Here is a 13,392-nt window from a genome sequence, read left to right as displayed (position 1 = left end):
GGTTTGGCAGCTTTTCTTAGGAGCCGGAGGAAAGCGGATTTGCCGGTGGGCGGGGGCGGAGGGAGTCCTGAGTGGCGCCCCCTGCTGGTGGTGTGTGGGCACCACCTTGCTTCTGCCTCAGGGCAGGGGAGTCGCTCTCCCACCTGCCTTCTCTCAGTGTGAATTCTGAGCCGCGCGGAGGGTCCGTTGTCCTAGATACATGATTATGTCCCGTTCTCTTTCCCAGTGCAAATGTCGAGCGTGTTGTTTCCTTCAAAAAGCTTTTCTTTGTTTCTGTTTTACTTTGGACACAAAACCTGATCAAGAAGCTTTCGTGCCTCATCAGGCGTCCAGCTGGCCCGCTGTGGACAGGGGAGGCCAAGTGAGAAACAGGTGATGAGGGAGAGGAGGAGGTTCATTCACCGAGACAGCCCTTCCCTGGGAGCAGCCTGAGGTAGAAGTGCTGGCAGGGCTCCCCCTGGGGCTCGGCAAGGACAGGGAGGACCAGAGGCTGGGAGAGCGTTGCAGAGAGGTGTGGTTCCCGGCCCTTGGCAGGAACATCTTGTGGGCGCTGGTCTTTGGAAGCTGAGCTCACGGGATCTGTGCTCTTCTGCGCTTGGGTGAGGTGACTTAATACGGTGAAGGAGCTTAGACAAACTAAAGGGAGGAGCAGGTACTGTGTGCGTTCCACACCCTCGCAGGTGTCGGCGTCTGAGGTGAGCGCGCGTGCGTTGGTGCTGGGTGACAGTCAGGTCACATCCGGGCCCTGGAGCAAGTGTCAGTGGGGAAGCGTTTCCTTGAGATTGGACGAGGTGCGACGTTAGATTCCAGGCACAGGGCCTATAAAGTGATGGTCCTTTCTTGATGAAGATCCGAGTTCCAAGTCTGTATCCTTACCCAGACCTGGAGAGGCAGCGCGGGACACAGAAAGCTGCATCCTTCCCGATCGTGGGACCTGGGTAGGTTCGTCAACCTCTCTGAGCCCTTTTCCTCTAAGAGAAACAGGTGCAGCCGTCGCCACCTCGCAGAGTCGCTGGGACGTGCGAAGGGGTGAAGCGGTCACGCATCTTGTGCCGGGTTGGTGTCGGCAGCCCTGCTTGCTCGCCGTGGGCGTGGGCAGTGGGGCAGCACACATGCCGGGAGCTGATTCCACACGCCCTGAAAAGTTAGGGTCCTCTCGGGGCAGGTGTCAGTTGGAGAGTTACCCCAAGGAGAGCTGACTCTTCCTGGGATACGAGAAGATCTGTTTAGGACAGGAAACATGGCGGCCCACTGCGGCACTTTACTTACTGTCTAACGGACACCTGCTCTCGCGGTGAAGGGACTGGTCTCCCGAAATGCTGTAATACTGATCAACTTTGAACAAAGCATATGGTAACTCATTTCTTCCAAGTACCAGGGGCACTTTATAAAAGCAGATCATTTGTTTACTGTGGGGCAAGATGATTCTAAAAAAATGAATACCGTCTGCTTGGGACTCTTGGATATAAACGTGGCGTCTGCATTGGGGCCCCTCCCCGCCCCCCAGCCTTGGCACAAATGAAAAGGACGTTTACTCCTCCCCCTCTTATTTTTCCAAAATGAGAGCAGATGACCAATGTGATGGCAAAATGCCACCCACGTTGATACCTCCTCAGCTGAAATCAGTCACTGGGCTCCTGTGCTCCTGTAGCACTTAGTTCTGTTTTAAAGCAGCTCATCCCACTTTACGTTGTACCGAGGTATTTACACATATTTTTCTAATACATTGTGTCTTACTCGTTTTTGTATCTCCCACCACAATGTGTTGCTTGTGGTGGGAAATACATATATAATGAATCAACGGGTCAGAGGTGAAGTCCTAGCTCTGTGGCTACTTAAATAAGCTAGTATTTTACTTCCAGATTAAATCTGGCTTTATCTCAGAGCAACACACCATCTGCAGATAAATTTGTTGAAAGGGAAGCCAAAGACCATCTCGTGGCCTGTGAATCCTCAGATGGATTTGGGGGGTGTTGAGAGATACACGTAGGCGGGAAGGGGGAGCAGCCAGGTTTGTGTCTGCTCCCAGAGGCCACAGGAGTGTTTCTCTCCTGTGACTTAGGGCCCTCGTGCACGCCCTGTCCTTCGGGAGTATAAGAAGCCCCTCTCTCTGAACACGAATGCCAAATGCATTCTTACATTAAGTTCATTGCCTTTTCTCCAAAAACCTTAGCCTTTCCCAAAAAAAGAGGGGGTGGGGGAATCGCTCCGGCAGAGTGAACTCCCTCCACGAAACCATGGGGCGTGGTGTTGCCCAGAACAGACCTGTACCTGAGCTTGTGGAGGGACGACCTTCAGGGGACGAGACCCAGAGCCCTGGACAAGTGGATAATACATTTAAAAAGTAAAGGGTCCAGTTCATCTCTAGCCCCTTCCTGACTGTCCCACAGTGATTACTGGAGCCGCCTAAACCTTGACACATGTCCAGCCCCACTGCCCTTCAGAAGGGACCCATAGAGTTTCATCAGACAGGTTGTCAGTTGTCAACCCCAGACGGGAACCAGGCAGCAGGCTGAGCGGCACGCTGGCTGGGAGCCCCTGGAAGGAGAGCTCAGTCCAGCAAAGCAGGGCAGCCCCGAGAGCTGTCCGGCTGCTGGAGGGGACGGGCTCACAGTCACAGCACTGTTGTGAGGGTCAGATGGACAGCACATCTCAATGTGACCTGTAAGCCCGCAGCAGCTGTCCACGTGTGGGGTGATGTGTGAAGTCCACCAGCACGGTTCACACGAGGCTGCATTTAGAAACACCCAGGCAGTGGATTCATCGGGTGAGGCAGTCGGAGTGGTGTTTGCCACCCTGGGAGCCTGGAGTTGACCTGCCCACTCCCGAAGCCTGGTGGGTTGACGTGGGGGGCTGGGCCCCTGACGGTAGTAGAAGCAGGTGTGGTGGGTGCAGCCCTGGTGGCAGGGTGGGAGTGAGCGGTGCCCCAGCAGAGAAGAGCTGGTGGGTCCCACCCGCCTGGGCCACCACCAGCCCCTCTTCATTCTGTGCTGCCACAGTAATTACATCCGAAACCCTGGGCTAAAGGCCTCAGTGTGGCATCTCATCTAATCCTGCAAGCAGCTGTGCTCACGATACAGAGGTCACCGGGGGTGGGGGTGGGGGAGCCTGGAGCTGGGCTGAGATCCGGCCGTGTGACCGAGAGCCAGGCCCGAGTGACTGTGCGCTCTCAGAGCTGACCACCAGCCTGCGGGGGGTGGGGGGGAAGGAACCCAGGCCCCTTCTTCTAGTTCAGCCTCCCCTGCCTGACCTTGTGAAATCTCAGTGTACCTCGCACTTTCCAGAAAGAGGGGACAGAAGAAGCAGGGGGCTCAGTCCTCTCGTGTCATTCTTCCTATATCCCTGGTAGCTCTATTGGCTAAAGTCAGGTTTTTGTATTTGGAATTTGGTTTTCCCTGACATTTTTTTTTAAGAGCTTTGTTGAACTGTAACTCACATACCATACAATTCACCCATTTAATGGACAATTTGCCGGCTTTCAGTATATTCACAGCTGAGCATCCATCACCACAAGCGATTTTCGAACGTTTGTATCACCCCAGAACGAACCCCCATACCTGTTGGCCATCCCCGACTCTCTCCCCTCGCTCTCCCAGCCCTGGGCAACTGCGTACCTGTCTGCAGGTGTGCCTGTTCTGGGCATTTCAGTAAATGGGATCACACAGTGTGTGGTCTTCAGTGTTTGGCTTCTTTCATGGAACTTAACGTTTTCAGGGTTCGTCCACATCATGGGCTGTGTCAGTGCTTCCTTCCTTTTGTGGCTGAGTCGTATTGCATTGTATGGACATCTGTTCCTCAGCTGATGGACACTGGGTCGCTTCTTGGCACTTCTGACTTGATTGTCACGTGAAGTAATTAGTGTTTACTGTCCCTCAAAAATCGTGTCTCCATTTCTTATTATTGCTGCTGCTGTATGTTAGAGTCCTTGGAGCAAAATGCTGCGTCCTCTGGACCAGGAGCTGCTGTTTTTCTTGCTGTCTGTCTTTCAAGGTCATCGGTACTTTCCGAGGCCCTAAGGACCTGCCGTGAGCGCAGCAAACGTGTCAGCTCATTCCCTTCTCACAGGCCGTGTGCATTTGCACAGATAAGAAGACTTGAGGCCACATACTTGCACGTCAGTCTGTGGTGGGGCGGGATTTGAGCCCGGGCTTCTTTGGCTCCCCTGGAGTTGCTGGCACTCCGAGCTCCTTTGAGAGGCGGGGTCTGCACACACAAGCCCGCGTGAAGGCCAGGAAATAGACCGCGAAGATGGACAGTCGTTTGGTTCGTCAGGTGTGTGGTGAGCCTGTCTGCTAGGCACGGTGCCCGCAAACAGGAAGACAGGCTTCCCATGAGGGCTGCCAGCCCCGCGACCTGGCCCCTTAGCCCTTAGCCCCGGGCCTTGATTCCACTTGTCTTGGCAGCTGGAGGGTTTCTGGCCTCTTGAAAGTGCCTGGAGGCTGAGCGAACGCAGGTGCCGAGGGGGAGCCACACGGCGCCCGTTTCCTGCGTCCCGTCTTTCTGCCAGTACTGCTTATTACGAGGAGGGTGGGACGGGATTTTTTTTTAAGTAGTTATAGATGAGTGGGTGTTGGGATCTGTTTGAATAGAGGCCCTTAATCATTTACGAGGCAATTATGTTTGATTTCAGGAATGCAAGAAAGGACTACATTACTGCCAAGTACATTGAGAGGAAGTACGCAAGGAAAAGACACGCGGATAACGCGGCAAAACTTCACAGCCTTTGTGAGGCTGTCAAAGCAAGAGATATTTTTGGATTACTCCAAGCATACGCTGATGGTGTGGACCTTACAGAAAAACTCCCACTGGCCAATGGACATGTAAGGAACGACCTGTAAAAACAGAAAAGGAGGGGTGAGAGGGCGGGGAGTGGCAAGGCAGTGTCAGCAGAAATGCTGACAAAGTCGTGTGACTCTGAAAGAAGAGGCAGTGGGTCCTGGGGGAGGAAATTAGTGGGTGATTCTTAAACCAGACCTGTAATGGCAGCTCTGGAAGGAAGGTCCATCCCCGGGGGAAGGAGCGTCTTCTCAGAGGCCTAAGCGCCTCCTTCTGTCGTCCGAGAGCCGCATTAGCGCCTCAGCCAGGCCTCGGCTGCAGCTCCCGAGGCCACGCCGGGAAGGAGAGCTTGGACCGGGCCTGGTGCACCGCTGTCCAGCCTGCTCCCCTTGCCCTCCTCCCTGGGGGAACTGGGCCAAGAGGGTGGGATCTCACCGTCGGGATCCGTCCGCAGGAAACCACCAGTGTTACGGCCAGTGTGGCCTAATTCTCTTCCACGGGTGTGCCCTTGGACGCACACTCACAGCCCCCCGGACCCTCCTAACCCTCGTGGACGCACACTCACAGCCCCCCGGACCCTCCTAACCTTCGTGGACGCACACTCACAGCCCCCCGGACCCTCCTTACCCTCAGAATAAAGGCGCACGGGACTGGGTCACCCTTAGCAGCTGAGCATGTTGTATGGAACCGTAATGTCCAGTGTTTGAGAGTAAGACAGGGAACTGCAGCCAGGGTGCCCAGGGCCGCGTCTGCTCAACTCAGAGCTGTGCTGCAGCCGAGGAGGAGGAGGGGGTGGCCCGTTGTCTCCCTCTGCCCCACGTTCCCCGTTACCTGGATCTCCCCTTGGCCTCCAGCTCCCTCCCACCCACCTACCTGAAACAGCCTTCATTCGTGATTCTTCTCTCCCACCGGCCAGAACTTCCTTCAGAAGAGGCAGGGGTAGTCATGTGCCATTTAGTAGCAACTGAAGGCAGTCCAGGTATTAGCATTGATGGCGTTATCTCTAAGTATAGAATGAAAACATTGAACCCGGCATTTAAGACATACATTTATATTTACCCAGGGAGCAGGTTTAAGAGCCCGGGGAACCTTCCTGGAGCCAGAACGGAGACCCCTCTTACAGGCAATACCTCATGTTGAGAGGCAGGGATGAGGGCAGAAAGATCGAGAGGACTTTGCCATGAAACCCCTGAATTCCTCATTATTTCCCGTGGAGTAAGGAGGAATAGGGCCAGTCTCTAAACGCAGGTTCCCAGGGGCAGAGTTTGCCGCGGAGATTAGAGGGGCCCTTGGTACCTTAGAGGTAACGTTTTTCAAAGGAAAGATTTAGAGGCTTTTGGGAGAGAAATACACAATTTTTCTCATGTGGGACACAGAATTGAATGCTCCCCTTGGAATTCTGGGATGTTTCTGCTTGGTCTTCAGGAGCCGGACGAAACTGCCCTCCACCTGGCTGTCAGATCCGTGGACCGGACTTCTCTTCACATTGTAGACTTTCTAGTTCAGAACAGGTAGGTGTTCTAAAATCAGGGAAGGTGTTTGATTTCGTCCCTTGGTGTTTCTGAGAATGGAGCCAGGGGTTGCCCCATTGCTTTAGTTGTGTGGCCAAGATGCTGGAATTTCCCTGGGCCTGAAGAGGAATCATGGGACAGGGACAGTGCTGCCAGGTGTGGAGTGTTCGGATGCAATCCTAATAAAGCCCCCTCCCGGGGTCTGCGAGGTCCCGCCTCTAGTGTCTGGGACTCAGGGAGATGCCCCGTCGATAGCCCTGCTGAATTCCGAGCCCCGGGAAAGCAGCCTCTGTCTGTGGCCCCCACGACCACCCCTTTGCTTGTGCCGTAAGGTGCGGGTCCCACGAGGTCCAGGCGGGGCACCCTGAGCAGAGCGAGAGGGAAGCAGGAAGCAGAGATCCTCCTCCAGCCGCTGGCCGAGCTGACGTTGTAAACCGCAGCTCGGGGTGGTGGGCTTTCTGCGTGGTTGGAAAAGCTGTTATTTTTAATTAGAAGTTGACTTTAGAGAGGACATGCGCAGACGGCGTCCCTGGCCCCAGCAGTCCCATTTGGTGCGTTCTGCCTCGCTTGGTGCGGGGCCTTCCTGGCAGCTGAAGGCCAGTGGTGAAGCCCCGGCAAGGAGCATCCTGCCTGCCTGAGCCTGGCGTGGGTGGGTGGGTGGCTGCTGGAGGGGGCGGTGCTGGTTAAAAGCCACAGGAATTGGCTTCAGATGGAATAGAAGATCCCAAAGTGCAGAAGCAAGGAGAGATTTTTTGCATTTTGTATCTTCTGCCGTTCCCGGCTGTCTTCAGAAGAAGAAATGGCCAGAGGTAGAGGAGCTTGGGAGGCAGCTCCTTCCCCGGGAGCTGGGAGTTCTCTGGATGCCTGGGGGAAGCTGTCCTCTGATGGAGCCCGAATGCTGTCCCAGCGCCAGCAGCGTGGCAGGGGCCAGCTCCGTGAGCAGCTGAGCGGTACCATCCCCCTCAGTGCAAATTCTCGGGGGCAGGAGAAGCGGAATCCTGGTTTCTTTTCTTCCAGAATGGGAGGAGGACAGCAGGAGTAGAGGGGAGATCAGAAGCGAGGCTCCTTTTTCACACTGAAAACGTAGCTGCTTTAAAAAAGAAAGGGAGGGCGGGAGGAAGGAGTATGTGTGGCTGGTTTCCTGCTGATGGGAGCTGCGGGCATCACCTCCTGATGGGCACACTCCTGTTCCCACATGTCTGTCCAGGCCCAGGGCCACCTCCACCAGTGGGGTGAGTGGCTTGTCCTGGGATCTCCTGGTTTTGTTTTGTGTTGGAAGAATCTTTGTGGTCTCCTCACGGTTCCCCCATAGCCTGTTTTCAGGGCAGCTCAGAGGAGCCTGGGGACTCCGAACTTTGGAAGAGCGGCTTTTCCCCTTCCTGGCAAGAGTGTTGTTAGTAAGATGAGAAAAGCTCACCCCGTCCTTCTGTGTGGGACAGACTGGGCAAGTCACGCAGGCTTCCTAAGGCCCAGACAGGCACTGCCAGTGAAGGGGAGGGATGCCAGGTTCACCTGCCCGTGCCCCCGCTCAGGTGCGCACAGGTGCCTTGCTCCGTTTCTGGCGGGCTCTGCCACTGTTGTTTATTCCCTGATGTCCTTAAGCCAAGGCCTCCTCCTGCCCACAGGCAGGGCTGGTGCTGTGGGCCCCCCACCCCGGAGGAGGACTGAGAGAAACCCTGCCCTCCGTGAACCCGAGTTCTGGCTTCCTCTCCCGGGGAGGGAAAGCAGCCATGCCCATCGTTCGCATATTATCTGTGGCTGCGTTCAAGCCACCCTGGCCGAGCTGAGAGTCCCTGCCCGGGCAGCCCCAGTCCTCTGGCCTGTGCCTCACTGTTCTCTTTCTCTGTTCCCGTCCTTGCCAGTGGGAACCTGGACAAACAGACGGGCAAGGGCAGCACGGCCCTGCATTACTGCTGCCTGACCGACAGCGCCGAGTGCCTGAAGCTGCTGCTGCGGGGCAAGGCCTCCATCGGCATCGGTGAGCCTCCCCGCGCCGCACCGTGCAGTCCTGGTGCGGGGCTCTGGGCAGAGCCGGGGAGTCAGTCCCGCCCTGCAAGCCTGCTGTGGTCTCGTGCTCATCAGCAGTTTCCCTCTGCTGTCTTGTAGGCTTGCCGTCATGTGCAGGCATTTTCTGAGAGGCAGAGGATGGCCCTGCAGCTGTCGCTGGTACCCAGGTGACCTGGACCAGGTTTGGGCATCTCGCCCTCCTGTTCCTGACCCCCACCTGGGATCATGCTGAGCCCCTCACTGGCTCTGGGTGGGCATGTTTACTGGTGAGAGTCACTGTTCACTGCCCCTCCGTTCACTGGCACCAAGCCTCCTCCACGAGGGACCCACGTCTGCTTGGCCTTCATCCCTCCCTCCCCTGTGGGACCCTGACCTGTAGCCGGCCAGGCACAGTCTAGCCCGAGGGTGTCCGGCTGTGATGCTGTCCTGAGGTGGAGCTTTTGAAGAACTGTTAAACAGAGAGCAACGAGCAGAAAGAAGGCACATGCCTGCTTGCGAGCCAAGTTGGGTTTTTTTCTTTTTTAATTAATCATCAAATCTCATTGACTGAGGCTCATTTAGAAGAAAATACACAATTCCAAATCTTCAGACTGCTTAAAAGGAGGTGTAAAGTCTTCTACAGTCGGATGCCTGGAACTAGATTAGCAGTGCTTTTGCTTAGAGAATTACCGTGAACTGCTTTATTCAACAACTTGTACCTTGGATATTTATTTCCACTGGTTGGCTACTTCAGTGGTTTTATCTTCATTAGATTAGCTCAGACCTTGTCTTATAAAACCTTACCGACTGCACACTGCTGCAGTTTTGTACGATTTCAGGACAGTTCAGCACCGACTGGGGCGAACTAGCTGGGCTTCGTGAGTCGTGCTTAGTTCCGTTTGGTGCTGCTTCGCCGGGTTCTCTTTAATTGCCTTTCAGTGTCAGACCTCTGCTTGCTTTTGCCGTAACACGTCTGTTCGTTCCCCCGCCTCTTAGCTAACGAGTCAGGAGAGACGCCGCTGGACATCGCCAAGCGCCTCAGGCACGAGCGCTGTGAGGAGCTGGTGAGTGTCCCACCACCCGGCACGGACAGGGTGGGGTTGGGGACGCCGCTCCCTGGGGAGGGCTCTCTCGGAGCCTGCAGGAGGGTCCTGAGCAGATCCCAGTGGCCTAGAGGGGATGGCTTGGAGAAGGTGTCCTGGGGCCCCTTAGAGAGGAGGTGACCATCCCCCCCTGTGGTGACACTCGGAACACGAGTCAGTATGTGCTGGTGGCGCATGTTGACGGCGGCCCTGGCTTCGTCTGGGGTGAGTGGAGCTGAGGCCCCTCTGGGTCAGGCCGGGTTTACAGGGGGCTCCACCGCTGCAGCTTGGGAAGGTCACGCCAGCTCTCTCCGCCGTTGCCTTGTGTGTGAAGGGGGCTCAGGCATACCAGTTCGCAGGTTTTTGGGGGGAATCGTTGTTGAACTCTGCAGAGCAGTGGGCACAGAGTAAGTGCTCAGTCCATGGCACCATTAACAGTCGGTGCTGCAGAGCTGTAGGACTGCTAACAGGTATTATCCTAAGCACTTCATGTCCAATAACTCATTTAATCTTGATAATTACCGTAAAGCATTAATTAATGGGTACCTACTGTTACCCCATTTTACAGATGAGGAGACAGGTACGGAAGGGTTAAGTAAGTCGCCCAAGACCACATGGCTGCTGTCTGGCTTTGGAGAAAAGTCAGACCCTAATGTGCTAAGGCGCCCATTTATCTCATGGATTAACTTCTCTCCTGTGCACCTAGAATGGAACCAGCTGTCTACCTTCCTGGAGAGAATTGAGAAGCTGGTCATTCACGTCATTTTCCGCAGGGCTTCATTCCCTCGTGCTGGTCAGGAAAAGCGGGGTTAACAGTTAGTGGACACGTTCCTTCTCCTCAGATTGAGATGCTCCCGCGTGCAGTTGTGGGTACCGGCAGGCTGACCGTCACCCTTTAGATCTCAACCCCCTGGCTGCGTGCTGCAACTTTGCAGCTTACAGAGCGCTAAATGGGGGTGGTCGGGGTTGAGCTTCAAGGTTATCTGTGGATTAGGGAGTGTGGGGGCTTGACCTGAGACGCAGCGAATTGTATAAGCCAGCCTCATACTGGGGTGCAGGCTCCCTGCCCGCTACCTCTTGGCCATCTTGGTGGACACCCGCTTTACAAGGCCGAGTATTTGAACAGCGTCACCGACAGTGCTTTGTTGTTCTCAGCTGACCCAAGCCTTATCTGGAAGGTTTAATTCTCACGTTCACGTCGAGTATGAATGGCGACTGCTCCATGAAGACCTGGATGAGAGCGATGACGACGTGGATGAGAAGCTGCAGGTCTGTGCCAGCTTGTGGAGCGCTGAGAGTGTCCCGATCAGCGGCCTTCAGAGCGGCGTGGGTCCTGGCCTGTAGTTAGGGTAGAGAGCTGTTTGCAGAAAACGAAATACGGGTTACTTTTTGCTTCCAGTGATCTCAGTAGGTTTGTGGTTTTACCCTTCCCATAACTGCCTCCTGTCTCCCAGCTCCTACAGACGTGACTATGAACGAACAATAACTATGTAATCAGAGGCAGCTTCTCGCCTTCTGATACGAAGGAAAGATAGAGAGAGCCTTGGATTTTGGGGGATTTTAGAGGGAGCTCTCTCTCTATGGATAATGTGATAAAGAGCCAGCTTCCCCCAGAAGCAGTAACCATGTTCACCTAGTTGATCTTTAAAACCTTCGCTGAAGTCACTGACCCTTAGAGATCATTGGGTCCAACTCATTCCTTTATTAGATGGGGTCATTCAGGCCTCAGGAGAGGGGATGTCTTGGCCACAGGGAAGCCAGTATTTGGAGACCAACCTGGGGCTCTTGCCTCCTGGTCCAGCCTCTCCTCATGACGCTCTCTGTCTCGTGCACTTGAGGGCACCCCTGGAAGGCTGCCACCTTCACACGAGGCTCAGAGTCAGACCCAGGAAGACTGACTCCAAAGCCCATACGCCTAGCTGCTGTGAAATTAGTGGGAAAGCCGGGTGTAACGTTTTAATTTTTACTGTAGGATTTTAATGTCCTGATGTGTATTGATGTCTGATTATTTATATATGGCATTTCCGAAACCTATTGGACTATCCCGGTTTATGGAGCAGTTAGTATCCGTACTTATGGTTTCTTGGAATAAGAAATTTCCGAGTTAGCCGTAAAACAGTATCAAAGTGAGGGGAGCTGGCTATTTCACGCTAGAGTTGCCTTTACAAGGGGAGAAGGGCACCTGCCCTGGAGCGAGTGCCTCTTGGTCAGGCACACGTCACATTCCCGGGGTTGTGCAGGCAGTGACTCGGCAGGTGCCGTGAACCCAGTGAAAGCCCGGCAGCGGCGCTGACACTCGTCCCCACCCCTTCAGCAGAGAGCGGCGGGTGGTGGTTTGCACAGCCATGGGCTTTGTTGGAATTTAAACTGTGTATGAAGAGCCACTGGCCACTGAGCTCCTCGTACTGGAGCTGGGCGTGAGCCGTTGGTTGGCCAGAGCCTTGGCCAGGTGGGCGGGCGGGCGGTCCTGTGAGGGGAGGAGGCGGTGACTGCCGATACTGATACCTGCTAAGCTCCGGGCACAGTGCCGGCAGTTAAAGTCAGACCCACTGGGGAATTCCCTGGCGGTCCAGTGGTTAGGACTCCACACCCTCATTGCCAAGGGCCCAGGTTCAGTCCGTGGTCGGGGAACTGAGAATCCCGCATGCCGCGTGGCGAGACCAAAAAATAAAAATAAAAGAATAAAGTTAGCCCCACTTATCAGATGAGAAATAGGATCAGGAAGGTTAATTTGCTCAAGATCACAGCTATTATAACGAAGCTGACTTTCAAATACAAGTTCCATCTAATTAATTCCATGGTTCCATGCACATGGCTTTCAGGTGGAGTAGGGGTCAGCAGACTCGTAAAGGGCCAGATAATAAATGTTTTAGGCTTTGTTGCAACTCCTTAGCTCTGCCAGGGTGGCTTGACGGCAGCCACAGACAATATGCAAATGATGTGATGGGCGTGGCTGCTGTCTAATAAGACTTTATAAGAACGGGTTGTGGCCCCATGGGCCGTGATTTGCTGACCCCTGAGTTAGAGGACTCTTAAGAGTTCCAGTTCCTATGGGAAGAAGACGTTGATCTCCCCCGAATTAGCCGTATGGCGGTTGGGGATCCGCTGTGGCCGTGCGTGCCTAGAGCAGCTGCACTGTTCTGCCATCAGAGAAGGATGTTTACGGAGGGGACACGCAGTGAAATACAGAGCTAGGCTGAGGTAACTGGATGGTCAAGGTGAAACAGCTTATATTTTAAATTCTTCACAGAATGAAGAATTGTAAGTTTTTGTAAATCATGGCTTTTTTTCGTGTGTGTGTTTCCGTTAAGGGACATGGTAAGAGTGAGTTTTAGGTTTTGCGGCTGTCATGTGACAGTAAAAATGCACCGTGCCCAGGTGTTAGACTGCTGTACCTGAGGCTGTACCCAGTACGTCAGTAACTGTGCCCAAGAGGTCAGCGCGTCTGTATTTCACACACCTCCGCCCACTACCCCCGCAGCCCAGTCCCAGTCGGCGAGAAGACCGGCCCGTCAGCTTCTACCAGCTGGGCTCCAGCCAGCTGCAGTCCAACGCAGCATCTCTGGCCAGAGACGCCGCCAGCCTGGCCAAGGACAAGCAGAGGAGCTTCGTGCCCAGCATCTTGCAGAACGAGACGTACGGAGCCATCCTGAGCAGCAGCCCACCGCCCGCCCAGCCTGCGGCCCCCAGCGCCGCCAGTGCTCCCCCGCTGCCCCCGCGGAACGTTGCCAAAGGTACTGAGCTGTTGGCGGCCCCTGGATGCACGAGCGGTGTCGTTGGGATTTTGCTTTGGGGAAGCTGTAGTTGCTTTGTGCGGGCCAGCTTCAGGACATGTTTTTTCATTTGGGGTCCTTTGTTTTGTACTTACGTTGTTTGCTTCTTAAAAGAACTCCGTCATTCTTGGGATGGTGGTAGAGTGTCTTGACTCCATTCTCGTTCTGGGCAGGGGTGTGGCACGTGTGACTCGAGGGATGCAGGGACGCCACCAGGGTAGGCCTGAGATGGAGGGGTCAGCACCTGCTGCTGGTCCCTGGATG

General features: G+C 54.8%; 1 protein-coding gene across 7 annotated transcripts in view; it reads left to right on the top strand.

Moving 5' to 3' along the window:
- Nucleotides 1–13,392, top strand: part of ASAP2 (ArfGAP with SH3 domain, ankyrin repeat and PH domain 2) — a 157,070-nt gene that overhangs the window by 132,923 nt on the left and 10,755 nt on the right. For all 7 annotated transcript variants that reach the window (XM_049695908.1, XM_012534849.3, XM_033437469.2 and 4 more), the window contains 6 exons: nucleotides 4,631–4,820; nucleotides 6,202–6,287; nucleotides 8,150–8,265; nucleotides 9,270–9,337; nucleotides 10,511–10,624; nucleotides 12,837–13,089. In XM_049695908.1, the coding sequence (XP_049551865.1) occupies nucleotides 4,631–4,820; nucleotides 6,202–6,287; nucleotides 8,150–8,265; nucleotides 9,270–9,337; nucleotides 10,511–10,624; nucleotides 12,837–13,089 (827 nt within the window). The remainder of the gene's footprint in view (nucleotides 1–4,630; nucleotides 4,821–6,201; nucleotides 6,288–8,149; nucleotides 8,266–9,269; nucleotides 9,338–10,510; nucleotides 10,625–12,836; nucleotides 13,090–13,392) is intronic.

Source organism: Orcinus orca, chromosome 13 (assembly GCF_937001465.1).
Source record: "Orcinus orca chromosome 13, mOrcOrc1.1, whole genome shotgun sequence".
NCBI lineage: Eukaryota > Metazoa > Chordata > Mammalia > Artiodactyla > Delphinidae > Orcinus > Orcinus orca.
The sequence above is the reverse complement of the archived record's forward strand: the minus strand, read 5'-3'. Positions and strand labels throughout refer to the sequence as shown.